This window comes from Brienomyrus brachyistius, chromosome 17 (genome assembly GCF_023856365.1).
Source record: "Brienomyrus brachyistius isolate T26 chromosome 17, BBRACH_0.4, whole genome shotgun sequence".
In the NCBI taxonomy this organism is placed as follows: domain Eukaryota; kingdom Metazoa; phylum Chordata; class Actinopteri; order Osteoglossiformes; family Mormyridae; genus Brienomyrus; species Brienomyrus brachyistius.
Window position 1 is genome coordinate 10,768,938 of NC_064549.1, and position 27,103 is coordinate 10,796,040.

At 43.2% G+C, this 27,103-nt stretch overlaps 1 protein-coding gene across 4 annotated transcripts in view; it reads right to left on the minus strand.

Moving 5' to 3' along the window:
* Positions 1–331: 331 nt before the first annotated feature.
* sacs (sacsin molecular chaperone) overlaps positions 332–27,103 on the minus strand; it is a 30,193-nt gene continuing 3,421 nt past the window's right edge. Inside the window, exons 3-11 of one of the 4 annotated variants that reach the window (XM_048980660.1) lie at positions 26,732–26,882; positions 21,473–21,563; positions 20,556–20,641; positions 20,086–20,197; positions 19,727–19,873; positions 18,071–19,553; positions 17,506–17,597; positions 14,745–14,771; positions 332–13,184 (exon numbers count right to left, since the gene is read on the minus strand). In XM_048980660.1, coding sequence (XP_048836617.1) covers positions 1,630–13,184; positions 14,745–14,771; positions 17,506–17,597; positions 18,071–19,553; positions 19,727–19,873; positions 20,086–20,197; positions 20,556–20,641; positions 21,473–21,563; positions 26,732–26,882 — 13,744 coding nt within the window. In that variant the 3' untranslated portion in view covers positions 332–1,629. The other 3 variants (XM_048980661.1, XM_048980663.1, XM_048980662.1) reach the window with 3 other exon arrangements.

The following is a 27,103-nucleotide window of genomic DNA, read 5'->3' on the forward strand; positions in this document are numbered from 1 at the left end:
AGCCCACTAAGCCACACACTGCCTTTCAGCTAAACATCTCTCTACATGCTATAAAGTACTCCTGATTCAATAGCTGATCTATTCGCACTACCTATTTCTACATTCAGCCCACTGAGTGTTATTTCACAGTAATTAAACTGTGAAGAGTGACTAATATTTTTGCCAAACATTACCAAGCATTAATTGGGGTTCTAACGACTACAGCACTATGTACATCAGGAAAAGCCCATACTTGGATTGTTTCTAGTCTGCCAGCACTGATAAATTTATAGGAATTAATTAGACTTCTAAATAAAAATACACACATTACACAAGAAAAATAACAGCCCACTTCATTGCCAGTGTTTAATATGTTAGTCCCAATAAACATCCATTGAAAATGTACTAAATTAAAATATAAGGACAGTCGGTTCCAAATGAGCACCATATGTGTATGTCAGATAACCTGCATGTTTGATTACAATGAGGAAGATTGCGGCAGAACTTAAGAATCAGCTCACATGCAGCACAGGATGCCGCATTGTAGGAAAGATAAAACACTGTATTCCAGTTTGTTTCCCAGGCTGAGATAGTTCTACCCCAAACTATACAAACCTCCTAACATTCTGCATAAACAATCTATTTCCCCACTTAATTTGTTCGTCTGGTTTTAGCGTAATATCCCAATGTGAGCACTCAAAGACCGCTCGTTCTCACAGAGACGTATGCGAGACAATGGTGTACAGTTACAGCATATTATTTAGCATTATACGATTGTGCTCCAGTAGAAACGACACTGAAAGAAATGCATTTCCCAGGCAACAAAGAACCAAGTAAGCCGGATGCCAGAAGGTCGACAAACGCGTAGCAACAAATGAACATTGAAAATGAAAAACAAGCACAGTATATGATTAACCTTGTGACATTCATAACTGTGTTTCACGGGCAGATTCTCCCAGACTCGAGGAGACACAGGAGTTCAAGTGCAAAAAAAGTGTTTTGAGAAAAGTGCTTTATCTGATTCAACCTCTGTAAATCTGATTCATTTACAAGTGATAAAATATGGTACAACAGACATTACAACAGATCAAGACCCTTAGAACCAAAACAAGTAAAACAACAGAAACCAACCTATATATGAAAAAAAACAACACATTTATTCAGTTGGCTTGTATTCATGCCCTGCCAATACAATTCCTGCCTTTTGATGGTAAGAAATCTACAGACAACCGGTGGTTTATGACAGGAAAATGCGTTTTTATAAAATCTGAAAGTAAAAAAAGCAGCATATTTATATTTATATTCAAGAGGAAAAAATATATCATGGGACTTTGGTTTAAAAAAAGTATTGCTCGAGTTTCTCGTATGTACAGCGATCTAACTAGAAGATTAAATGTGATTTTTAAAAGGTAAAGGCTCATCAACTCATTGTCAGGCTCGGACAGCTTCTTTTCACATGAAGCAGCCATATACTTAAATACTGTACCAATATCAATACTGCATATCTAAGCTGCCAGCTGTATACATGTTTTTGCCTTGACACGACGATATATTTATCAACATTGCACACAGCCGCTAGGTTTCTATTGGCTAGGGAATCTATGCACACGGTCGTATTTAATTGGACAGTTACATTTACAGGAAAACGAGTTATATTTTTTGCTGCACAAAAGTCTCGAGTTTAATGATGATACGTGCTGTGCATTCCATCACTCTCATAGCCACCTCCGATGTGTATCTGTCATTGGGGATCTGGGGGAAAGGCAGGAGGTCAGGATAGCGAGTTCTCAAACTGTCCACACCGTAACCCTCCAGAATCTGCACGTCCTTAGCGAGCCCTGCAAGCTGCGAGTTGTACTCCTCCACCTTCTGCGCCAGGGCCGTCGGTTTCACGTCCTTGTCTGACTTCCCTCGGACGGCGTAGTCTGCCGCTATCAAAGCTAGCTTAGTCGCCAGGTAACACTTGAAGCACACCCACTCATTGGCGTTTTTGTGGAGGTCGTTCCTTGCTGCAGAGAAGTTGGCCCTTGCTTGCCTTAGCCACCTCCGCGCCTCCACGGGGTTCCCAACAGATTTGAAGGATGGGGGCACAAAGTAACGGTTAGAATGTGATGATCCCGCAAAAGTTGGGTACTGTTCCCGGAACTGCTGCCTCTCGGATTTATGGCTTGTGGCTTCCTGGTTCCATGATGTGTAGAACCTTTGGAATGAAAACTTTTCAGACTGGAAGCGAGTGGAAGACGTGGAGAAAGGCCTCCTTGATGCTCGGTCTGCAGTCTGTTCTGCCAGGGACTGCTTCTCCATTCTGCTAATCTCATTCTGCAAGTGCTTAAAGACTTCAGTAGCTATCTCCAGATTATCTGCATTTTTGTCTGGATGCCACTTCAGGTAGAGTCTCCTTATAATCTTCTTTCGTTCAGATTCTGGCAGTTTCCAAGCTTGCTCTATCACTAAGGTCACTTCTTTCAGTATTTCTGGTAATGCACTCACTCTTAAATTTTTGGGGCATTGCTTTGAAGGTAGAGCTCTATGATTTTCCTTTCCAGGAAAAAGGTGAGGTCCTAATCGTGGACTGGAAGGAGGACATTCTGAGGGGCTTGTAGGTGTGGATGGGGCACTGTCTCTGATGTGAGTGCTTTCATCTTGTCTGGAGAATTTATACAAATCAAGGGAACTCACGATTTTGTATTCGCTGTACCCAATATCAATCTGGAAGCATTTTCCCAGGAAACTTGAGTTTTCTTCCTCTTCTCTTTCCACCTCTTGAACTATGATGGCATAGGTATAGGTTGGTTGGTAGGAGCCATAAATGTCTCCTCCCTCAGAATCAACAAGGTATCCCACATACTCTCCGGGGTAAAACACATTCATGGGATCCATAAGCAGAATATGGTGTATTTCTGCAGGTATAGGTGTTCCTGGAAGAGGAAGCTCAAGTTTTGAGGGTTCAGTGGAGTCATACTTGACACCCAGGTTGTCCAGCTTCTCTGTGATGCGATAGATGTCATTGCACCCCAGCATAGCAATGAGATATGAGGTGTCCGATATTAAATTGTCGGTTGCAGATTTAAGTGTCATGGCCAGTGCTAACAGGAAGTTGATGTCTTTGCTGTCAGAATGCTGGATGTAGAGATGGATCACTGCGGTGCCATATCTTTTTAGAAAGGCCAAAGTTTCACTTCTGCTGTTTGGGATAGGGTTGCTGCCTTTCACGCGCAGTGTAGTCTGCAATTTTTCAAAGCAAGAAACCTTTAAGCCCTCACAAAGAGCCTTGCATAAGCGAATGGCTTTTTCCTCATTCACTAGGAATGCATTGTCATTTTCATGCTTCATTATGCGAATTAGCCCTGTGATGAACTGCTCTGAGGACAGAAGCAACTGCAGACGACCCTGAAGAGAGCAAAGGGCTCCAAACTGGCACATTTTTGGACACTCTTCATCCAGCTGTTCCTCTAAAATGCTACTCAGAAGTCTGGGTCGAAGCTTCTGGGGTAGCAACATAATTAGTTTGGTATGGAAAGCATGGTCTTTTCCAAGGTAACACTGACTCATGTCTACAAGCATTTGTACCCCAACATTACCCTGGATTCTGCTTTTATAGTGCGGGGCATCATCAAAAACTAAAACGGTTGATTTCGCTAGTCTGCCATCATGGCTAGGCAGATAAAAAGTCAGATCTCTGAGGTTTTCCAAGTCTTTGCGAACCTGCACTGGATCGTTCTGAAGGCTTTTAAATAGTCCAGAAACAGCTCTCTTCACTGTCCTCATTTCATTTGGGTCGAGCTGCTTACCTTCTGAATTTCTGTAAATGCGGTAAAGGACTTCCAAATATTGTTTTGTTGATACGATGTCTTCCGTCCCCAAAAGTTTAAACAGCTGATGGAACGTGCCAAGCTCTAAAGGAAGTTTGTACAGGTAGGGCTTGAAGTCTGATTCATGGTCTAGATTTATGACGACTTCCTCTGGTTTTAGAAGTTTCCATCCCTCCTCAACCATGACAAAAGATATGCCTCGTAGCTGAAATCTAAACTCCCTCTTATCTGCATTTAAAAACTCATAAGTGCATCTGAGGACTTTGTTTCTTGTTTTCACCATGTCATCATCTAGGTTTGATATGCTACAGATATTCTTGCAGTTGCTTATCACTTTATCCAATGGTGGATCCAAGTTGACATTTAGCATAGTCAAAACTAGATCAAGTTGCTCTTGGCCCACATGCGTACTGCCTTCTTGGTCTTTTATGCTAGCTGGAGTGGCCTTTTCTGGAAGAATGGGGCAAGATGTCCAGAGCAGTTGGATTATATCGGTTTGCTTGAACTTCGGGTTTACCTGAGACCCATTGAAGCGAATTAGAGGGAGAGTGCCGCTCATCTCTTGATGTTGAGCATGAAGCTTGACAAGTTCAGCAGGAGCACGTTCTGGGCACAGAAAAGGTATCATTGACAATTCTTTGAGAAAAGTGCCCCCCAAAAGATCAGTTCTTTCATTGAAAATGTGAATGAGGAGAACATCCACCATGGTTTGTGTTTTCTCTTTATTCCAGTTCTCAGTCTGAGCCTTGATGCTGATCTCTTTTGCAAACTGCAGTACCTGCTGTTGAGAAACAACATACTTCAATCCGATGTTCCTAAGAAATGTGATCCATGAGGGAAGAAATGATGTCCCATTCTTTGGCTTTGATGCTTGTTCGATTTTCTTGAAGAAATCGGTGGGTATGAAGGATTTTGCAGGAAGCATGACCTCAAAGACCTTCACAGTTTGATCATAGAATGCTTTTGCTGATTTCAGTCTGTTTGTTGAGTCATATATGAATGACAGACTTTCCAGTTTTTCATACAGCTGGTCTTTAATCCCACAAGGCTCCTCCATGCTCAGAAGTCTTTCCTTCAGGTATATCAGATGCTCAATTTTTGCGTCATGGGACAAGCTGTCAAACTTTGGCAGAAGATGCTTCAAGTAGACTTCTAAATCATCAATTGGTATGCACCCAAGGAAACCATGGAGTTCCCTCAGTTGTGGGTTATCGACCAGAAAAGCAGAGGATGTTGTGTGTGCCCATTTTTCCATATCTGCAGATGGGATGCTTTTTGTGAGGACATAGCAGGCTCCAAAGTTGGAGACACTGATGAACCTACCGCTAACTGATTTGTAACATGGGAGCAATTTCAGACTCTGTACATCCTCTGGGGACAAGTTTATTAAATTGCAGTTGAAGTACAAAAGAAGCGCTTCGAAGTCTTTGTCGGTCAAGCCACTTGTTTTGAAGGCAGATGTCTGAATCATGTATTCCAAAGCTTTCAGGATGCTAGAGGGATTTTCTATGTTTGCTGTATGTTGTGCCAGAAGTGGCACCACGGGATTCTCCTTGGAGCAGATTTTGTTCACTGCAAGCTGAATACATCCTCCTTTCATGAGAGTGTGAAAGACTTTGTCATTCTGGGCATTTGGAAATATTGCAACATGGATCAAACTTAAAGGCAACAGGACATCATACTCAGGTACCACAAGCTTATTTGTGGACACCATAAATTTGATCCCAGGTAGCAAAGCCCAGTCCTTCAAAATGTCCAGAACAGTTTCAAATTTAGGTTTCATGTCTGTCTGGTCATCCCTGATGCCGATATTTTCACTGATGAAGTGCCACACACTCTTCAGCCAGGATTCGCTGGCATAGTTGTCTCGCCACTTCACAGATGTTCTTGTCCGATACTCACGAGGCAGGACAGCTCCCAGCAATTCCCCAAAACTGCTGATGTCAAAGACCTTTGCCACATTGTATTTCATGAGAACGCTGCTATATCTCATGTACATTGTGTTCATGAACTGTTCTTTTCTGGAAGAAATGAGCTCATGGTGCGTTGATAGAAACTTTGGTCGCTTCGAATCAAAGATTTGCAGCATGTTGTCCATTGTTATCAGCAGGGGTAACCCCTCTATTTTGATTTCATTTTCCTCAACATCCTTGAAGCAATAGTCGACTAGAAGTTTGAGGCTGTGGAAAAGTTTGAAATTGGATTGTTGAAGCCGACAGGGCAGTTTTCCCACCTGGCAGGTTGAGTCTGGGGACGAAAATGTCAGAAGGAAGTTGCGTACATCTTCTGGGGTCACATAGCTCACTGGAATCCCCGCATCCTGTAGACAGAAGTACAAGCTGCTGGTCTCATCGCAGCTATAAACCAAGTTGAATCCAATATCCAAGAGCAAAGCCTTCAACCTGTACACATTTTCGGCAATAGTTTTTCTTGTGCTTATGTTGTATTCTGTGTTCTTCAAATGCTGCAGTTCATCTTGAAGAAGGTTGTCGAAGTATGCTCTGCCCTTATTTGCAGTAGATGTGTTAACCCAGGAGATGTATATTGCAGAGTGCATGTCTGTGTTGTCAAGATGCGGCGCCCTGACGACAGGTAGAAGACGCTTTAGGTCAGCGTGAATGCAGTTATAGACGGCTTTGACAAGACAATACCAGTCTGGTTGAATTTCAATCCTGTTGACAGGGAAGAAGAACAAGAACTTCCTGAGAGTGTCTTTGACAACATGGATAGGTGTTCCTTGCAAAACAGTCATAGTGGGATCTGGTCCTGGAAAGAAGCGTCTCTTCAGCTGAATCAGCAGTTCCACATATGCAGGTGCGATCAAAGTAGTCATTAGATTGTTGTTCCAGTCACTCCTGACGCCAACACCATTGTCATCCCTCCATAGGTTTCTTCTGGCAGAATCCAAAGCAAAATGCCCATTGACATGAAATGGGAGACCTGTTTCTAATGAAAGAGGTAGGAAGCAGAAAGCTCTGTGTGGTTTTTTGTAGTTATGGCTGATACACGCAGCTACCCCACCACGTGGAAAGAGGGTTATGTCCTCGTTCTTATGTGCTGAGATTACACTCTTGGAAACCTTCTCAATATTGGAGAAACCAGATCGGTTGCAAACCAGCCATGTTGTTAAATTTCCATCTGAGTCTTCTATGTCCATTGTGTAAGTTATCTGCTGGACAGGGATTTGAGTCAATTGTTTTTTCTTCAGCACACTGTCTACAACAGATGCATGAAACTGCTTTCGCTTCAAACGATCTCCATCAGTGATTTTTGCTGTAACCGAGTACAGAACTCTTAGGTCTCCTGTACTCATGTCTATTTCACAAATGGAAATTTTTTCCATGTGATTCAAGAACATAAGAAGTTCAGCTCCATCTGCTCTTAGCTTATCAAGCAGGTTTTGTACCATTCTGTCTGAGGCGGGAACAGTGCTGATTTCTGAGATTTTGGCCATGTCTGTTGTGCGTATAGGGAACCGGAACATCGTGGAACGTTCCAACTTGAAGTGAGCTCCCAAGTACAAATTTAAAACATCAGAAAACTGAGTTCTAAAATCAGAGTCCAAGTCTCTAAACATCCTTCCTGGACTAACAGAAGTTGCACCTGGAGCGTAACGGGCATGGGGATCAAATATGCAAAGAATGTCATTATTTGAAATGAAAGAGGGGCAGTCTGTGATGTGATAAACCGAGTTGAATCCTATTCCATACTGACCAGTTTTGCCTGGATTTGCTTCCTTTGTCCCTCGGCCAAGATTCTGTATTCCTCGCACATCATCTTCAGTGAACGGCTGATTATTGTAGACGCAAAGGGAAGGGCCCTGCATAGGAATCCATCGGTCATCAAAGATTCTGTCTGTGGGATGGCCCCTTGGATCAAACACGAAATAAATTTCTGTAGCTTTAGCATCATCTGCATTCTGAAGAAGCTCTTTCAGCATCTCCTTTTCTGATGGGTAAGCGTTGAGAATACTTTTAATCCTGCTTGTAAGCTTCTCTTTCTGCCCGAACTCACTTCCCAGGGTTGTGAAGCATATGTTTGATGCGTACCTCTCCAAGGCCTTGTGTCGTTTGGGCACGGCTCCTAATTTCACTGCCACCTCTCTTGGAATGTCAGCATGGCAATATTTCACTGTTGAGTCTCTGACCTTAATCCAAGGACAGTCATTGTAACACAGAGACTTCGATGGCTGCAGTGTTAAACTGGTGTCTGGCAAGAGTATCTCTCCATAGGTGCTTTGACAGTATTCTTGATTTTTGTCTCTTATCAAACTCCATATGCCTTCACTGATTATTCTACGACACAGCTGAAAATTCTCCTCCGATAGTGGCTTCCTTCCACATTCCTTTTTCACGGTGTCAAGAACTGCTGCAAAATTCTCAATGGTAAAGTTCGACAGAACCCCTACGTTCTCAAAAAGCTCACGGCAGCTATTTCTGTACTTGTTCGGAAGCTGGTATAGATACGGGGCCGAGTCAAAGTTCAGATGGAAGGCCACTTTTGATGGCTCCACATATGTGTTTTCCACAAGGATGGAGTTGAATGTTCCGAGCTGTTTTACAATTTGTTTCTTCCCAGCATCATTTTGCAACATTTCTTCATGTAGATACTTATAGCATGCATTGGTTATGTTTTCCTGATACAGTGTCACGCCATCAAATGATTTAGAGAGCTCCTTTAGCTGGCTGATCACAAGTTCTACTGTTGGCTTTTTTATCAGTCCCAGAAAGTCTTTTACAGCTAATGTAATTGGGCCACATCCTTTGAAAGATGGTGAGTTCTCATTGAGGATCGGTTTCATCAAGCAGACAGTGTCCTGGTGGTCAGTGGTGTACAGGTCAGTGGCAGCAAACATAGCTGAAGGAAGGAAATTATTTCCATACCACGGTAGTGAAAAACCAGCTGGCTTTGTCAAGAATGGAAGGAAGCAAATGCTTTGAAGCTTTCCCAGGTGTTCACTGGATTTTGTGTCTCGAAGTTTTAGTTTTTCATCAACCAAACTCAACAATATACTGCTCCGCAGACATGCTGCAGAGTGGTCACTTTCATTCAGGATTGCCACTGATTCAGCACGTTCAATGAGGTCTTCCCAAGAAAGGTCGTCCTTTACCATTCCCAGCTGCACCAATTTGACTAAGCATACTGGGTTTAGGTAGTCTTTTGAAGTTCCCTCTGGGAATCTCCCATCGTCATTATTGTACAGCTTAGCTACTCTTCCATCTGGATGTATAAGTCGGGAAGGGAGAACAAGCTGCTGAGACTGACCAGAGCATGGAATGCATGGAGTTTCTTTGAGGATGCTTGAAAATTCATCCAGTTTTTCATTGAGGACATAGAGCATTAGAGGGTCACGGAGTGCTTTATCAATGTCCTGAATGTGTGGGAAAAACACATCTGAGAAGAACTGTTTTCCCGTCAAGGTATTCTCCATAAGCTTACCCTTGCAGCCAGCATCATCGAAGCCTTCTTTAACCCAGTCTGGCAAGTCAACTGCACAGAGATCCTGGGAACCACTCTTCCGGAGGTATTTTAAGAATATTTTGAAGGCAGCAGGACCAATGTCAGGCCTGCAGAGCAGGGAGTCATCCAGAAATCTTACATACTTAATTGAAACCCAGATTTTGCCATCTGAGAAAAACTTTGTGTGGTCACCCTCACCACCCTTAGCTATTTCCTGGTATACTCCTTGACTGATCAATGCAAAGTCATCATGAACAAGGCTTGGATCGGGCCATGCTGCATAGTAATTGTAGTTGAGCAGTTCTCCACTTTCTGCCATGGAACGCATCATGCTGAGAGCTGCTAGGTATGCTTTGACAATCACGTGCCGCATGAAAACTGAGTTCCAGTTTCCTTTTGTGTCTGTTTTCCAGATTTCTTTACGATTTGATGTCACAGCAAAACAGCCATTAATGTGCACAGGTAATCCTGTTTTGATCCTTAGAGGTAAATAGCAAAAAATCTCTCCAATTGGGGTAGGATTTGTCTTCACTTTCCATGTCCGATTCTCACCCTCTGAAAGCAACACTGCGACACCCCCACATGGAACAAGTCCAAGGCGTTTTCCACTTTCGCTCAGTGAGAATTTGAGGGCTTCGCCCACATCCATACATGAGCAAATCAACCAATTGGTGAGGTCAACTGCTTTTTGAGGCATTTCATCTGTAAGCCTTTTGGTTTGACCACCTTTGGCAGCCGTCTCAAAGTAGGAAGATGGATCATCATCTGGACCCCTGAAGAGTGGTGAATGGAGGTCAACGATACGCCTAAACACATTGTGGAACTCTTCGACCACAATTCTTATGATGCTGCCAGATTTCGGGATGTCAGCAGGTACTCTGTTAGTGCTTGCGACCTTTTTCATGACTTTTGCTGCTGCTTTTAAGATGCTTAAAGGTCCATATGATGCCTTAGATGACCAGACACTTTTGTTGATTGTGACAACGTCTTGGGCAACTGCAGGATTGGACTCTTCATATTTCAGGTACTTCAGGACCATCGAGCCAACATGTTGTGTGAAAAGGATGAGGCGGTGGCCACAAATACTGAACTCATCAACGAGTGAATAAATATCTGTAGTGTTGTAATAAACATTGCTGATTTCACTCACTGATGCCTCTTGCTCTGTTCTAAAGGGAAGTCTAAAGAGAGTCCCATTATACTTGTATGGTGACTCTTGGGAAAGAGGTAGCTGACAGTTGAAGACATTGATGAATGGCTTGAACTGATTTGGAAACTTCCTTAATCGTTTTTGCTGTTTACTCCAATTGATCTTGATTCCAGGATTTGATTTGTCCCTTATGTGTTTGCTAATGTGGTTGATGTTAGGATCGAACATGATCATGAACTCCCTGCTCATGATTATGGGGATATCAGTCACATGATAGACTGAGTTAAAGCCAAGTCCAAATTTCCCTACTTTGTCAGCCTCACATCTCTTCATTGAGCCTCCTAGTCTGGTGATGTTTAGAAAATCAGTATCTGAGAAGACAGAGTTGTTGAATGACCACAATGAAGGCCCATGGCTCACAGCCATGCCAGGGTCAAGCAGGTTCTCTCTCATGTCAAGATTTTTCCGCATGTCAATCAGGAAGCTGCATTCTGTGGCATTTGCATCATCTGCGTTCTGTAGTAGCTCTTTGAAGATATCAGAAACTGATGGGTACTCCTCTAAAATGTTTTTAATCCTCACAGTAAGAGGCTCTCGCTGGCCTGATTGTTCAAATCCAAGGTTTTCTGGATTTATCAGTCTTGTACTCAAACATGGTACTTTCAGCCATTCAGCAGTCTTCATTGGAATGTCATCGTGAACTAAAATGATAGGTTCTGACACGTCTTCAAGCAAGTCATTTAGGTCATCAACCTTGATGTCACAGTAGCTGCATTCGTGTATTGGTTTCATTGCTAGTTTGCTTGGGACTTTGTAGTTAAGTATGGGCACATACATGTCAATATCTACAGCAATCTGGCTGCTGTATAGCCATCGCAGTATGTTTATCAGAAGAAGAAGGTTGTGTTTACTTTCCTCTTTAGTCATTTCCTTTTCAGACCTCTGTCTGATAGTGTTGATCACCTCAAACACATGACTTGGGACAACTTCTTCAACTGAGCCACAATACTGAAACAGTCCTTGAAACTTTGTCATAGTTTTTGGTAAGGAGTACAAGTAAGGCTGCAAATCTAGCTCAGGAATGGGCCTTAAGACTGTCTGACTGGGTGAAGAGAATGTTTTTCCAGTCCAGACCCAATCAAATGGCAGTGATTTCATTGCCTCTCTGGCCTCTTCAAGATGTGCTTGCATGAAATCATAAATTTCAAAAAGTATCTGCTGAAACTGATACCAGTCTTCCGTGGTAAATGCCTGGGACCTGTGCCAGTCATTTACTGCTTTTAGATGTTGCAGAACTTGATCTACCTGAGGTTCTGTTGATAGCTTTAGAGCCTTCTTCATGCCTGCAGATGTGCGCTCCACAAGAGCAACTGAAGAACCTACCAAAACAGCATAAGATATATCACACATCTCCAAAAATGAACAAATGTTGTAGGAATCTCCCATCCAAGCCAAAGATTTTGGGTAATTTAAAGGTCGATCTTTACAGACTGGTACCCATTTTAGCTTCTGAAGTAAAGTCTGAGCTTCTGAAGACTTCACTAACTTGGTCTGCTTGTTTAGAATCGTCAACAGTGTTTTAGATTTCTTCATTAAGGGCTCCCAGTCTGGCTCTTTACTGCTACATAAATCTTCAATTTTATGTGCTATTTGGATCACGTCATTTTCAGTGAGCTGGACTTCATTTTTAAGTCCCAGTTGTCTAAGAGAATGGAGGATATCAGGGGATGAAGTATATGTAGCTGGAGGAAACCTCGTCTTCTCTTGCATGTAAAAAAGATCTTGTAAAATTTCAAGCTCTGGATCAAAGAGGTCTGTGGCTGAAACAGGCTGTTCTTCATTAGCATGAATGAACTTCAGAGAGGAAAGCCAATGAATTACTGAGGGATCCTCATTTTTCAAAAACAACAAATGCTTGAGCACCCAGAGCATAATTTGGGCAACTTCTTCTTTGGAGTAAAACCCCTTCTCAATGTCTTGGACAATCACCTTTAAACACTCTGCACTTTTCAGCTGCACAATATTCAGCATTTTTATCAGACGGATGGTGGCCTCATCACTGCTGTCAATCACATTGAAGGACAACTGGACATCTGATGGAACTTTGGCTTTGTGATGCAAAGCTCTGGCTCCCTTTAATGCTATAAACACTGGTGTGCCTTTCGCAGTACAGGGCCCTATTTTTTCAAAGATTGCAAGGTCCTGAAGGATACGTTTTTCTTTCTCGGTAACGTCTGATAAGCCAGCTAAGAAACTTCTTAGTGCAACCTTCTGCTTGTCAGTGAAAGATGAAACTTGGCCGGCCAACTTCTGCGTTGAAGATCTATCCATTATTTGAAGTAACAAGCTGGGACACGACTGGTGGATATAGTTTCTAAGAAGGGGGTGTTGCAAACAAGGGTCAACCTTTTTCATAACGACCCCACCCAGTTTTTTCATGATCTCTTGTAGGCTCTCTGAAATCGGAGCCTCTTCCTCATCGACGAGAATGATAGGGGAAGGAGTTTTGAGGCGTAAGAGCTCTACAGAGACCATGTTGTCCTCCAGTGGTACAAGCGGAATCAAAGGCATGTCTTCGAAAATACTAAGGTCGTCGGGAAAGTTGATGTAAAGATGTTTCCACACCATCTTTAACCAGGGAAGGGCAGGGTGTTTCTTCTCTCGATTCCCGGGGTTCCACTCAACACTGAAATCTCTAGAAGGCCATGCCGTCATGAGAATCTCCTTGATAAGGCGAGCGGATCGCTCTGGTGTAAGTTCTTGCACCTGGGTGCATGGTCTTCCTGTGGATAGATAAGAAATGTTTTTATTAAAACTTGTTTAACAAAAATGTGTTGCAAGAGTATAATAAATTCAGAACTTGTCCTTGTCCTACATCAGTGAACTACAATTCATGCTAAATCAAGCCTCACATTACAGATTACAGTTTCAATTGCAATAAAATGTATTACTTGAGAAATGCATAAACTCACTAAAGGAAAGTGAAAACTGTTCCAAAATAATCATACACAATTGTATAAATTAAATATTTTAAAAATCATACATAATGTTTCTGCAAGCATTATAACCAAGTACTGATTTAAATAGAGCCTTCAAAAATACTATACAAGTGTTAATATCTAAACTCTTTTCAGTAAGTTAAATCATAATAATCTGCTTTTCAAAATATACACATTTTAAAATGTATGTGTATTTTTTGGGGTATTTGTTCTATGCTTAATTTACTAATTATGCTAGATCACTGATGCTACCTTTAGACTTTACTATTTTTTCTACTTACTGCGAGAGCCACACAATAAACAGTAATTTGGACAAAACATTAACACCAAAAAGCACATTACACACACATTAAGACTCCATGCAATGCATGCATTTGACATCGGATTTAAAGGAGCAAACCACTCCTTTAACCTCGTCTTGTCATGTATGATGTTATAGTAAAACACAGTCACAATAAACCAATTCAAACCAATTCCAAAACCATGCAGTCTGGTCATCAACTGTTTATATGTGTATATATCATATCATTATAAATTATTACAGTTTAAGGTGGCTAATTTAAGGTGGCTGGCCCCTCTGTACATAAGTTTAAGAAAAACTGCAGTTTATGTAATTTTTCAGGTGGATAGTTCAGGTCCAGAATGTAAAAAAAAAACAAATTCAAGATTTTCCTTCAACACATTGAGTGATAATTAACTGGTTGGTTGTAATAAAAATCTGGATTTTTACTTTCTGGACCTGAACTATACGCCTCTGTAATTATTCTTACATTCTGTCAGAATTCGGTTCACGAGTTCATTCGTTTATTATCTGACAGTGTCTGCCTGAAGGGTTAAGCAGGTGTCCTGTCAAGCAGTTTGCCGTAGTGAACTATAAGCTCAGGGGAAAGAAGGTTAAAAAACGCTTCACTGGTACTTGGTTGTTTTTATGATAGAGCTGTGCTGCAAAGGTGACCAAGAGCAGTAAGATTCCCAGATACATGTAAGGAAAAGCGTTAACGGTATGTTTTAAAGGAAAACCAGACATATTCACACCATTAATCACCTCCTCAGAGTACATACAGCGCACTATGAAATCACCACGATGACAAAAAAAGTGTGGAAAAATGTAATTAGATTAAACTGGGCGTCATAAGAAGAGAACATAACCACATTTATGACATCATAAATTAGTGTTACTTTTAATATATGATAATTTAATATTATTCTTCCCAAATTAAGAATGTTCAGGGTCTTTCTCATGTTCCCCAAAAGCAGAGATTTCATAGTTTCGCTGTAGGGCTGTGCACCGATTTCAAAGTCAGTTAATTCCAGGCACAGACCGCTTGCTACCGTCAAACCTACCCGAGTAGCCCCAGAACAACCGCTGCACTGCAATTTAATTTAAACAGAAGTCGTGTAAATAGACGAGGACAAAATCAATCAAGTAAGCGCATATTTACATTTTCACCAAAGGGTACGTGAGAGAAACAGCAGGAAATAGGCCGGCCTTCCATGCCCAAAAAAGAACCAATATTATAGATCATAATACAATATTCATCATTTTAATCCTGCCACTTTTTAAATGGGTACCATACTTACTGTACAATGTTTATAACCTCCTAAGTTTAACTTAAGCTGTATGCTAGAAGGCCCATGTGGTATGTTGACACATGAACCTGACAGCTAGAGAAGAAAACCCAAAGCAACTAACGAACATGTGGAGGTGACTAGTGCACCAAAATGGCAAACGCTAGGAACACTGAAATTAGTAGAACAAGGTTGTTAATGCTCCAGAAAGTTCCGCTGGTATAACAGCTTGCGGCTGCATGGCTCCTGCATCCTGGGTAAGAGCACTGCAATGTCCTTGAGATCGTGCGCCGTCTGACTAAGTCTGACTGCCGTGTGCCTGTGCCCCCCCTCCCCCTCCCCGACACACTCAGTGACAGGAAGTGGGCAGCAGCTGAGCCAATGTTCTGCATGCATGTTAAAATAGGTTCTGACTGTGACAGACTGCCCTGCTGGCTACAGAGAGGGGGCACCACATGCAATCTCAGGTATTCTGTAGGTGAAGAAAGGGCGGGATGGGAATAGGCGGCGGGCTGCAGACTCAGATCTGAGCGACGCCGCTGTGGATCCTGTAGCGCGGGCAGTGCGGCTGACCTGCATCACGCACAGCCACCGTGACAACAGGAAGTGCGCGTCACAGAATAGCCCAGCGGCACGAAATCTGAAGCAGATAATCGCTCTGTGTGTATGGGTAAATGAAAAGGACATTCGAGTATTGAAAACCTGTGGAGGATTTTTTTGGAATTCAATCAATTAAGTGATAGTTTAAAATTAGCCAGATTATGCTGTGGAGCAGAATTCTAGATCCCGGATTCCAGAATAGGCGTTTAACAAAAAAAAAAAAAAAAACAGATTACAAAATACACAGGATACGAGTCAGGATGACAGAACAAACAATCTCTATCCACCTGAAGATCTAGTGCAGGACTTTTTTTTTTTTCCTTTTACAAACAGGAGGAACGTCTCAAGAAAATTGCCAACGCAGCTTCTAACACAGAGAATCTTCACGCAGCAAATGGTGATCGCTGGTGCCACAGCGGGTTAAGAGGAAGTGAAGAAACAAAGGTCTTTGGATCAGTTGCAAAAAAAAAAGAGAGATTAAAAAAAAGATTTCCTGCCAAATAAAGGAAATTCAAACGAACTATCAAGGTTTGAGGGTGGGGTTCTGCAGGCAGACGGCTACACTGCGAAGCAGGCTGCCTCCAGGCTCAAAGCTCTTAAGACAGCAGGACGCAAGAACGAGGTGAAGCAGGAGACACTGGCAACAGCGAAAAAGAAACATCCAGGCAGAAGGCAGAACTAGCTTTCTAATGCCAGAGATGAGAAACATTAAGTGGTGTGAAGTGCACTGCTATGACAGTTAGGACTGTCACGACTCATAGAAGCCCTTAAAGACCCATAAAGCATGGAAGAAAGCAGAGAAGCAGAGAAGAGCCAGGCAGAAGTTTGTATATAAAAATGTATATTTTACACAGGCAGATACCTATAAACAGAGACATGAGTGAAACTGAAATTTTTGCTATGGTCTCTTAATTTTTTTCCAGAGCTGCATATATATACACACCTACAGAAAGTCTAATTTAAAAGATTTTTTACTTTTCCTGAAGACATGCAGTCATTCCTTTGTAATAATAAATCTGACCTGACAATCAATCTTGGACTCAAAACCCGACACACAGAATCTGTTCTCCAGTTGTTTTGGGTTTTCACCATAGAAACCCCTGTCTGGATCGTTTTCCCTACACGAATGGCATTAGATGGCAGAACACAGCACATGCTGCGGGGTGAAGGACGGGGGAGGACAGAAAACAGCTGTTCCCTTTGCCTCACGCTCAACCCTACAGTCTCACCATAGTGAGTCAGGGCTTTTCTCTACCTCAGCTGCGCTCAGCACTAATTAACCATTTCGACTTGCATAAATGGGGAAGCTAGCTTGCGGGGCTAAGGCGTTTGGGCTAATAGAGCTTTGCCAAAGGTTTCGCTCTTGCTGACACCGTAAAGCAAGGCTAAGAATTACCAGAAGGTGATCAGGGCAAGCATGGAACCATGTTTCTATGTTCCATAGCAGGCATTCAAGCGTTCCAACAAAAAGATCAGATTCTTCAGCGTTTTTCAACTGAATCTCATCCTTTTGGCATTTTTACAGCTAGGTATGGGACAGAACACGTCCAGGATAGCCGCACATGGAATGCGAAGCCCCGAAAAAAAGATATATCAAATAAACCTGCTCATAAATGCACAAAGCAGTCATAAATTATCTATCAGCAGGTCTTACACCCCGCTGGGTACCGCACCTGAATGCACTTCCCTGCCTGTAAGCTGCCACTGCGGTCCTCAACAAAAAACATCATCAAGTACCTCACGTTACCACACAAATTCTAAGACTGTACTGCAAGCCTCTCTGTAAGAGAAAGAAAGGCATCTTTAACAGATATGACCCTTAAAAAGTTGGATGTCAAGACTGAGAAAGTGGAGGCAAAAACGAAGCCATCGAGTAAATCATAATCTTTCACGGCCTTTGGGAAATCCCTGTAACAGACGGCGAGCAGGGATTTACCTCTGCTTTTGGAAGCATCCTTTATGCTCGTCATCACAGATGGTTTTATACTTTCAAGTACAAACCTTCCCTCTAGTCCAGGGTACAGGGATCTGGAGGAGAAACAAGATTCTCTTTTAGCAGTGGAGATTCAACAGCAAACCACCAAAGATATGTCTGAGGTGTCATGACATGTGAGGCATTTGTGAGGCAAATTTGTTTCATTTTTACTCTTAATCCTTGCCAGCGTCTTTTTGAGTACAGGAATTTGTCAGTTCATGAATCGGCGCTGCACAGTTTTTACCTGCAAATCATTTGATTATACCTGGAGGCACAGTGCAAAGTGACACTTTTATATGTGTACAACCTATATTTCTTCTAGAATGTTAAATATCATGCAGCTGGTATCGCAGTTAACGCCTAATTTCTGACCGAAACATTTTACAAAACATCCATAATTATAATAATAAAACCTCTATTGCCATCTTTGTATTGACTTTAGGAGGCCTTTCATGAAACATGCTGCGGTTTTGCGAATTCTTAATGTCTCTTGACGTCAGTGCTTTCGTCTCAAATGGGCCCATACCTGGGAAAGTCCTCGCTTGTTATATATACTGCGTCTTTGTCATTCACTGATGAGGAAAAGGCGATAAAAGTGTCATTCTGCAGAGGAAGCAGTTCCAGGCCAATAAGATCACTGTAACAGGCATCGCTGAGCACAAATTCCAGAAGGACAAGTTTCTCCTGGGAGGACCCCTTGTGCTTGGCCTTCCGCAGCACTTGGCGCACCAAAGCAGGGGTCACTTTCTTCACATCCCTGGGTGCAGTGATATACCCCGTCAACACGATGTCCATAGCTGCTGGAACTCTGGCCACCTGAACCCCTGAACCCTGGAGGTAGCCAATGACAACCTCCGTGCTCTTCTCACCCTCATCCAGCTCAGAGAACACAACATCATCTACTGTCATCCAGGCGTCACTCAGGGAGTAAATAACTGGCTGCTGAAGCAGGTCCTGGAACAGAGGTTCAAGAATGGGCCTCCAGCGTGGCCGGATCTTACTGGGGTCTGGCCAAGCCCCGTAGGTTCCCCTGGCTGAAAGGGGAAACTCCTGGTCCTCCTTAGCCTGAACACGCTTAATGGCTTCCATGATTAGCGTGAAGTAAGCTCTGGGGATGACGGTGACAATGAGGAGCTCATTCCATAGCGCCGAAGGGTCTCTCCACTGGTCCACCTCCCTCCACTTGATGCTCCGTCGGTTGTCGGTCAGGCCGAAAAATCCACTGATATGAACCGGCAATCCTGTCATGCTCTCCTCTCCAGGCGGCAGTGGGAGGAAACAAAAGGCCCTCCCCGAGAAACCTGAAGTGGCCCCCTTATCCACGTCGATCAGGGTCAGCGGTAGGGCAATGCCAATAGTTGGAATAAACTTCAGGTCGTCAGCTAGTGAGTCGAGCTCACAGCACATGCCCCGGCCTCCCACTCCATTGCAAACAAGCCAGGTGGTCCTCTGTGTCTCCTTTGTGGTTTCGTCCTGCGTCTCGATGTTCGCCTGGTAGGTGGCGCATGTGACCGTGCCGCATGGAACGCCGTTGCTGTAGCTGTCAATGGCCAGAGCGAGAGACTTGAGTGAGTTGGGCCGTTCCATCTTCAGGTCGGCATTCTCGCTGGCGGTCACCCGGAAAAGGACCCGTTCCGTGCCGTCCGACTCGCGCACGTGCAGGGAGACCTCCTGCACGCTTTTCAGGAACAGCAGCACCGTGTCAGCATCCGCCTTGAAGGACTCGAAGAGTTCCAGAACCTTCTCCTTGTTGTAGATGTTGCTGCTGAGCTGGGAGGGCTTCACACGGAGTGGGAAGCGAAAGAGTGTCCCTGGGAAACTGCCGTCCTTGACCGTCTTTCCAGAAGTCCCAAATAACCCAATGTAGGGTGCAAACTGGTCGGAAAGCTCGGTAATCTCTTTGAGGTCTGACTTTAAGTTCCAGCACTGTCCAGACTCATGGGGTCCAAACAGGGTTTCATGTGGATCCAGCATGCCGATTTGATCACCACTGAAAATACTAGGGACATCTAAAAAAAAAAAAACAAAAATAAAATAAAATTAAAATTTACAGAAAAACCTATTCAATTTTCATTGCATATACAAGTATAAACCCACATCATCTTCATATCTTATTTAGTGTCCGCATGTCCTGCTATCTTTGGTTCACAAAATAACCCAATAAATACCCTTTACTCCTTACCTGTTATATGGTACACGGAGTTGAATCCGATTCCAAATCTACCAACTTTAAGGGGATCATCTCTCTTTCTGCTCCTGGCAATCTCCTGAATACCATTCCAGTCCTCAGTCGTGAAAACAGCATTATTGTATACATACAAAGCTGTACCTGTCAGGAAATCAGGAAGCAAAGATCCATAAATTACAGCCGGCCGCCTCAAGTCTGATTACATTTTCAGTCATTTGAAAACCGAAGTTCAGTTAAATTCTTTACAATAAATTATATTGGTCTATTGTCCCATGACTCGACCCTTATTCTAAATCTAAAACCAGACTAGCTGGTAAAACATATTTAACCCCAAGTCGCTGTACTCTACACACCTTGATGCTGTGCCATGGCTTCGGACCAAAGAGACTCACGCCCATATTCGGTCTCATCGTACATAAACTTGACCTCTGTAGCTCCAGCATCTTCCGCATTCTGGATGAGTTCCTAAAAGTTCATTAGCGGACCATTATACCTTTGATCATTTCCCAGAAAACCCTGTTAGTTTGTCTACAGGGGAATGCATGCAAGTGTATGCAAAATGCTAACATGCTAAAATGCTAATATGCCTTGTTTACTAGAAGCAAGCCAAGCTATCAAAAACCCCGTGGAATGGACAAGTGGACCTTCTTCGGGCTGAAACGCAGCACGAACCACTCTGGTGCTAATTGAAGATATGCCACTTGCTGAACAAGCTCAGCTTTGTGTTGGCGTTACGTTATCGATAAAAGGGCGCCTAGCCTGAGTGCCTGTGCTTTTCCTCTTGCTCGTTATCGTCTAAAAGGGATCGCAGCGTGGGTCGTACTTTTAGAATCTGTCCCCCTTCAGGATACCGTCGCAGGATATCCTTCAAGAACTCCACCAAGGGGGGCGTTGTTTGGCCAAATCTCCCTATGGAAAGCAAGAAGCATGTCAGACAGTGCTAGCGGACAGCGACCTTGATAAGGACATCAGTTGTCCAACAATTTCTATTGGGAATTTCCATCCAATTTTGATCCCGCCTCCAACCACTTATTCCGGTCAGAGCTGTAGGCTGTGGACTAGCCAGGAAGCACAGGCCACACATTAGCTGAGATGCCAGTTCATCACAGGCCATCCATTTAAAATTTCCTACTTCAATTTTCCATTTCATTACCTAAGCATACAAATCATTAATACCTCATGCCAGTTTTCCGGTTGCGTCAAGACGTTGGCAAATGAAAGAACAAAAATACTAGTGGAAGTTCTCTATGAAAATTATGCAGCTTGAGCTCGCTTCATATATCCGAGGTCTTAGGCTGAGCAGGGCAGGGCATTAAACACACACCGATACACACGTACAGGATTAACATTTGATCTCTCCACATGCAAGCTACCCGATTTAGATGCCATGTGGCCTATTTGAGACAAAAGCAAAAAAAACAATTCAAAGCCTTAAGAAATCGCAAAATAATGCCTGCATGACCATATCCCCATTAGTATTCAAATCCAGATTATCTAAACAAATCATCACTATAAAGACTACAGTTTTTTATTGGTCAGCAACATCCGGTCTTGTGAGGAACATTAATCAGGGCCTGTGCATGAACAATGTGCTCTGAATACTGTCTAGGGAAGCCTAATCCGCACATCAGAATTCTTCTGGAAAACTTCAAGCCTTCCCCGTATTAAAATAATACTTCTAATTACGTTAAAATATTGCAGCTAAAAGGTACCTAGTAACCTCCCCAGAGGTTTTCTTACCTCCCCCTCTGAGACCCCTTCCTTGCAGGGTCATGAATATCTCCTGGCTTCCAGCTGGCAGAAGGGTCTCCATCTGCGCCCCGTCATGTAGCTGGAGGGAAGACAAGAAAATGCGCCGTGAGGGAGAGTTTAGCTTTTCTGCTAAATGAGAGGCTTAATAAATGCATAACGGCCTAAGGGGGGAAGGGAAAGGAATCCAGAGTGGAAGACATTCATTATCAAGGATGATTGTGGAGCATCACTACAAGCAGAGCCTTGTTCTAGATATGCAACCAAACGCTAAGTCCGAACAGCAATGTTGGGAAGACCTCTACATTCACAAGGCAAGATTAAAAGTTGTGGCTGTACCTGCAATGAGGCTAAAAGCTTTAAACCTGACCCTTTCAAATGAAGGACAGTGATAGGCAGTCATTGCGCTGCACTATTCCGGATGGATATTCAACAGTCTGGCCCGGGCACCAGGAGGGGGGGGTGCTGTGCGTCAAAGCCCCTCCTCTGCCAATGCAATCTGCTGGCACGGCAGAAGCACCACCCTGCACAGATACTGAGATGACCTCCTTTGGCAATGCTGACCACAGGAGAAGCTTCCGAGTCCTGCAGTTCATCTACGATGGAACGACCCCAACTTGACCCCTACTATAATGTCTGGGCTTCTGTTAATTACGCTTCCTTCCCGAACAATGGTAAATATTTGAGAGCGGCAGCAAAGTACTTAGCAACAAAAGCTGCCTTTGGATTGTCCTTCGTAGCCCTTATAAAACCATTCTCTGGTGCTTCAAAATCAACAGGAAGTTAAAAAAAAATAAAGTGCAAATTAAACCAGTTAAGAACACTGGCATAATTCAAGCTCCTTCATCATTTGATGATTTCTACAATGATATCAATCAATGAACGACACAATTAATCAGTCAATCAATGACATATCAATCAATAAGACACCAAGCAATAGATATTGTCTAAGCACAGCACAATGAGATGTTACTATGACGTTGGGTAACGCACTTTTCTGCCTAATGCAGCACTGACCCGGCTATGCAGCTGTATGTTTTAACTATTTAAGGCTACAGACCTTCCTCACAGGGGAGTCCCTGGGGTCCGGACACCCCCTCTCTTAACCACGGCACTATACTGTGTCTCTCAGCTACTCCCGTTACATGGCCCCAATCCCTCAAGGTCACCATGGCACTCAAGCGATGCAATAACCTTGCTTAGAATCCCAGCCTCAGTGTCTCATTTTACTCTCCAACTCACCACTAAATCTCACCAGATAAAGCATTTAGCACTTTGGGGTCCCAGCAATGAAATTCAAAGAAGCTCGGACATTCACTACAAACATCAGTATTAATAATACTGCTCAGGGCACATCAGACGCAAGGTATATATACCTCGCAGAAGTTCTCAGAATTTCAATGAGTGACTTTTATGGATGGCAAACGCTGAAAATAGCTTAATGGTTCAATGGCAGCGACTATAATTATTCATTAGTCTTGGTGCAGTTACGTAACCAATAAGAACCAGGGGCTGCTTATTTTCAGTTATTTTTCATATTTGCAGAGTCAGATGACTCAAAATGCTTGAGGAGAAACCACTGAGGTTAAACTTATATCTTTCTTCTGAGAGCAGAGACTCCCAAGCTAGTGAGAACATTATCTCTTTTTTTTATCAGCTTTTAAAACTCATTAGATATCAGCATTTCAATGTAATAAAACAGAGAAACGTTTGCTTAAGATGTCAGCCTTTACCACGTGTGACATGTTGAGAAAGTGACCCATGCAGGCAGGACACATGTTCCATTCTGAAGCTGTGCTGCCTGTAATATGATCGCCGTAAAGCGGTCAAGGGCGATCTGCAGGTGACAAGTTCTTCATAATGCCCAGCCACATCCCATTTAAAAGTACAGTCAGGGGTAGCTTTACCAAACGGGTGGAATTCTCAGTGAGCTGTTGATCACAGTAGATTAGGGGCCTCGATTTGCGGTGGCTAAATTCTGACGGTGACATCATTTGGGCCGATGAGAAAGGGGGCAGCTGCTGACCTCCCTCCTTAGAAAAAGGAGTTCAGTCCCCCAGACCAGCCTAGTCGCTTTCAACCATTGCCATCTTCTTAAAACAATGTGCGCGCCAACCTTTATTCCAGCAAAATAAAAGCCTGTCGACGGCCAGTGGAGCATCGCCTATAAAAACCAGGCTCATAATAGTCTTTTTTTTAAATGGGAAAATGAGGTTTATCAAGAATGGACTTTTATTATGAAGCATTTCTGAAGATTACACACAACATTTGCCATGTGCCAACAGTATATACTACTGTGTGACTCCTTGGATGTAGTGTCCACACTTAAGAAAGGACTCCCTTTTCAATGGACATATTTGGCTAATCACAGTTACTGGATTTCACTGGCTTGATAGAATAAATGCGTTTTATACAGTGCAAAAAGTAACTCACTAATAAAACCGATTTGATAAGTAAAAAAAAAACCATTACAGTTAATTTCAGGTACAAATTGATTAAGATTACTCTTGCAAATTTTGGAAGTAGATTATTAATCTTCACCGAGATTTAATTATGCCTTAGTGATTACTCAAATGCATCAAATGTCTTCTGGTGGCTTTGAAGCACTGGTAGGGTACCGGAGAATCACACAAAAGGATTCTGTCATGGAAATCACCCAACTAAGTAACATATTGATCAGCCTATCAGTCATTTTGCTGAAGAACACTCAAGGGAGCTATGAGTGCTAAAGAAATGTATAAACTGGCTCAGACGCCATATGTTCCAACTTGCCAGTCCCCCATGATCCCACTGCCACTCGCACTACGAGCCCGTTTTCTCCAGGTCCAAATGCGCCTCCACAAGCCGTATGTAGGCCTGTTGTGTCCTGCTCTGAACATCCGAGCTACTCCCTGACTTGCTGAACTGACATAACATAGATAAGGACAGACGCAAAGAGGATTCGTGAAAACGAGGCGCCGTTATCTCCGTTTACAAAACCGTTCCTGAGGTTTGCATTAACTGCGGAGCATCTGCTACAAGAAAAAATCCTTTAACGCCCGTGGAAAAAAAAAATCACTGGCATTATGGAAAAACAAGGACCGGTTATGAATAACTCCCATCCATCCATCTAGCTTATGCTTGTCCTGGGCAAGGTTTTGCTGGCAAAGCTATTAAACTTATGGTTAACTATGGTTAATGCTTTAGCCTGGACAAGACACCAGTCCACTGCAGGGCACATCCATTCTATATAAAACGTATTTTTTTTCCTAAAGAAAAGGAAGCTTTTTACAGGACTGACCCTAATAAAGACAACAGCACAAGGGACATTTGGTACACTAGTACAGTACCATGATAAATTTAGCAATCATTCTTTTTTGTGATTAGCCTCTTTTATAAATAGGGCTATTCAGCTGAGAAGGCGAGTGCCGCTCCAAAGGGATTTATGGCACCAGAGCGAACAATAACTACCTACGTACTTCGGTTTCATAGCTAAGCTCAAACGCATTTAGCCTGAATCCAACGGCAAAGGGAAGCAGCGAAGAGAATCGTGGCTCCAGGCTCATTAGTGGAGGACAGCACGGGATCAGGGTCTAAAATGCCAGCCCTGTGGGGCACGGCTAGTAGCAAGAATGAAGTTCTTTATCCGCAGTCCTGTTGTGGGGGGGCTTGGAGCCTATCCCAACGGCACAGGAGACAAGGACGAGGCACACCCTGGGTGGGACGCCAGTCCATCATCTACTCCCCACCTCGAGATGCGAAGCAACAATGCTACCCGCTTAGCCACTATGTTACATAATGATGATGATAATAATAGCATTATTATTATTAGTAGTAGTAGTAGTAATAATAATAATAATATCCTATTAGTTTTTTTTCCTATGGTAGTACATGAAATAAAATTCACAAAAAAGTTGATAAAAATAATGCATGTTGATATTCAGACTGGGCCTAACAGCCGTGTTCAAGCCATCTGCTTTCCACAGTCACATATGAATCACACGGGTCTCGACGTGCCTGGATCCCATCCCAGGCACTGCAGAGCAGGAGGATGGAGCGCCTTGGATGGTGTCCATCGCAGATACTACATAGTAACACTATGGGAAATCTCTGAGACTCAAACCTGACTGTCCAGGTGATTCTGAAAGCCGGGGTACCCGGGTCAAACCTGCATAATCATGGGGAATACCTGGGGGGGAGGGGGGCACTCCCTACCGCACAGGCATGAGGTCAGAGGGCTACCCACTGAGCTGCCATCTGATCACCACTCACATGGGCTCACTCAGATGCCCACGTTCGCACCCTCCTGTCACCCTTCTCCTCGCCTGCCCTGCTGGGCTTCATTTTCCTGCGTTTTCTTTATGCTGAAGTCAAAACACCTAAATGTTTATATCTTTCTCTCTATTTTAAACACCCGTCTCAACTCCTGCACCGAAATAAAGTTCACGTGCCTCCCTCCCATCCTTAAGTCACATGGTTTGGTTTGGCCAATCAGGTTCTGGGATGGCATACCGTTATAATATCATTAAAAGCAAACAGGTGTATATGGAAATGCCTTTAATGATATGAAGGCGCCCAAAACGCAGATACGAGAAGCACGCACGCATTTCAGCCATCACTGGCCACCAGCAGCTGCGATGACACGAAGACCCGAAACGTCTCGACGGTGATGAGTCATCGCAGCCCTCCGTCCAGTAAACACAGCGAGGCCCAAAACTCTGGCATGCAGTGCTGACAGAGTGACTGCATCAGATCACGTTCTGCTACGTTTTGTCTGCTACTGTAGGTCAATTCACACTCCACTTGCTGTCATATAATCATATAATCTACTTATGCAAGATAAATTAGGAAAAACATTTAACAAAATCACTGTACTAAAAACAATTCAGGGAACACAGGATAATTTATCTGACATGCTATGAACCCCAAACAGTATTAATATCTTTCCTGGACTTAGAGAATCTTTGAAGCACTGGGACAGCTTTTTTTTATGACACACAGATGACAGAAGATCGTTTTAAATCCCTAAAAGTGCTCATTACATGACTATCTGACCAATGTGCAACACACAGAAGGACAAAAGAGATCAAAAAGCCGGCAGACGTTGCCATTCTGGATTTTTTGTGTATGTGGGGCAGGGCTTCAAAATCATTTAAAAATTAATTAGAATTTCTTGTCAATCGTTCAGCTCAGCATAATTAACAGCATAGCCTAAAACGTCGCCGAGTTTCTGTTCTACGGTAATGGGCAAGCCAACCAAAGTGTCATTACCGCTTTCCCGCGATGGAAGAGCCGCTGCTCTGCAACAGGGATGTCTGCCTCCTCATGAATGAGCCGTTTGACGTCTCTGACAGTCGTACTGGGAGAAACCGGAAAGACTCTGTGTCCAATGTACTCGTGAAGGACAGTCACCCGCGGCAACCTGAAAAAACAAACAAAACAAGCTTAATTCAACCGATGCAGGCTCCAGTAATGCACTGAAGATATTGTAAGGTTCACGCTGAATATACGGCGAAGCATGCAAGTCATTATTGTTTATCTTTCAGTATGTTTAAATTTATTCTTCAGGCTGTTCTTTCAGAGAACCCTTTAATGGGAAATAACACAGGTCATGGACTGAATTGTCTCTAACTTAGGTCACGA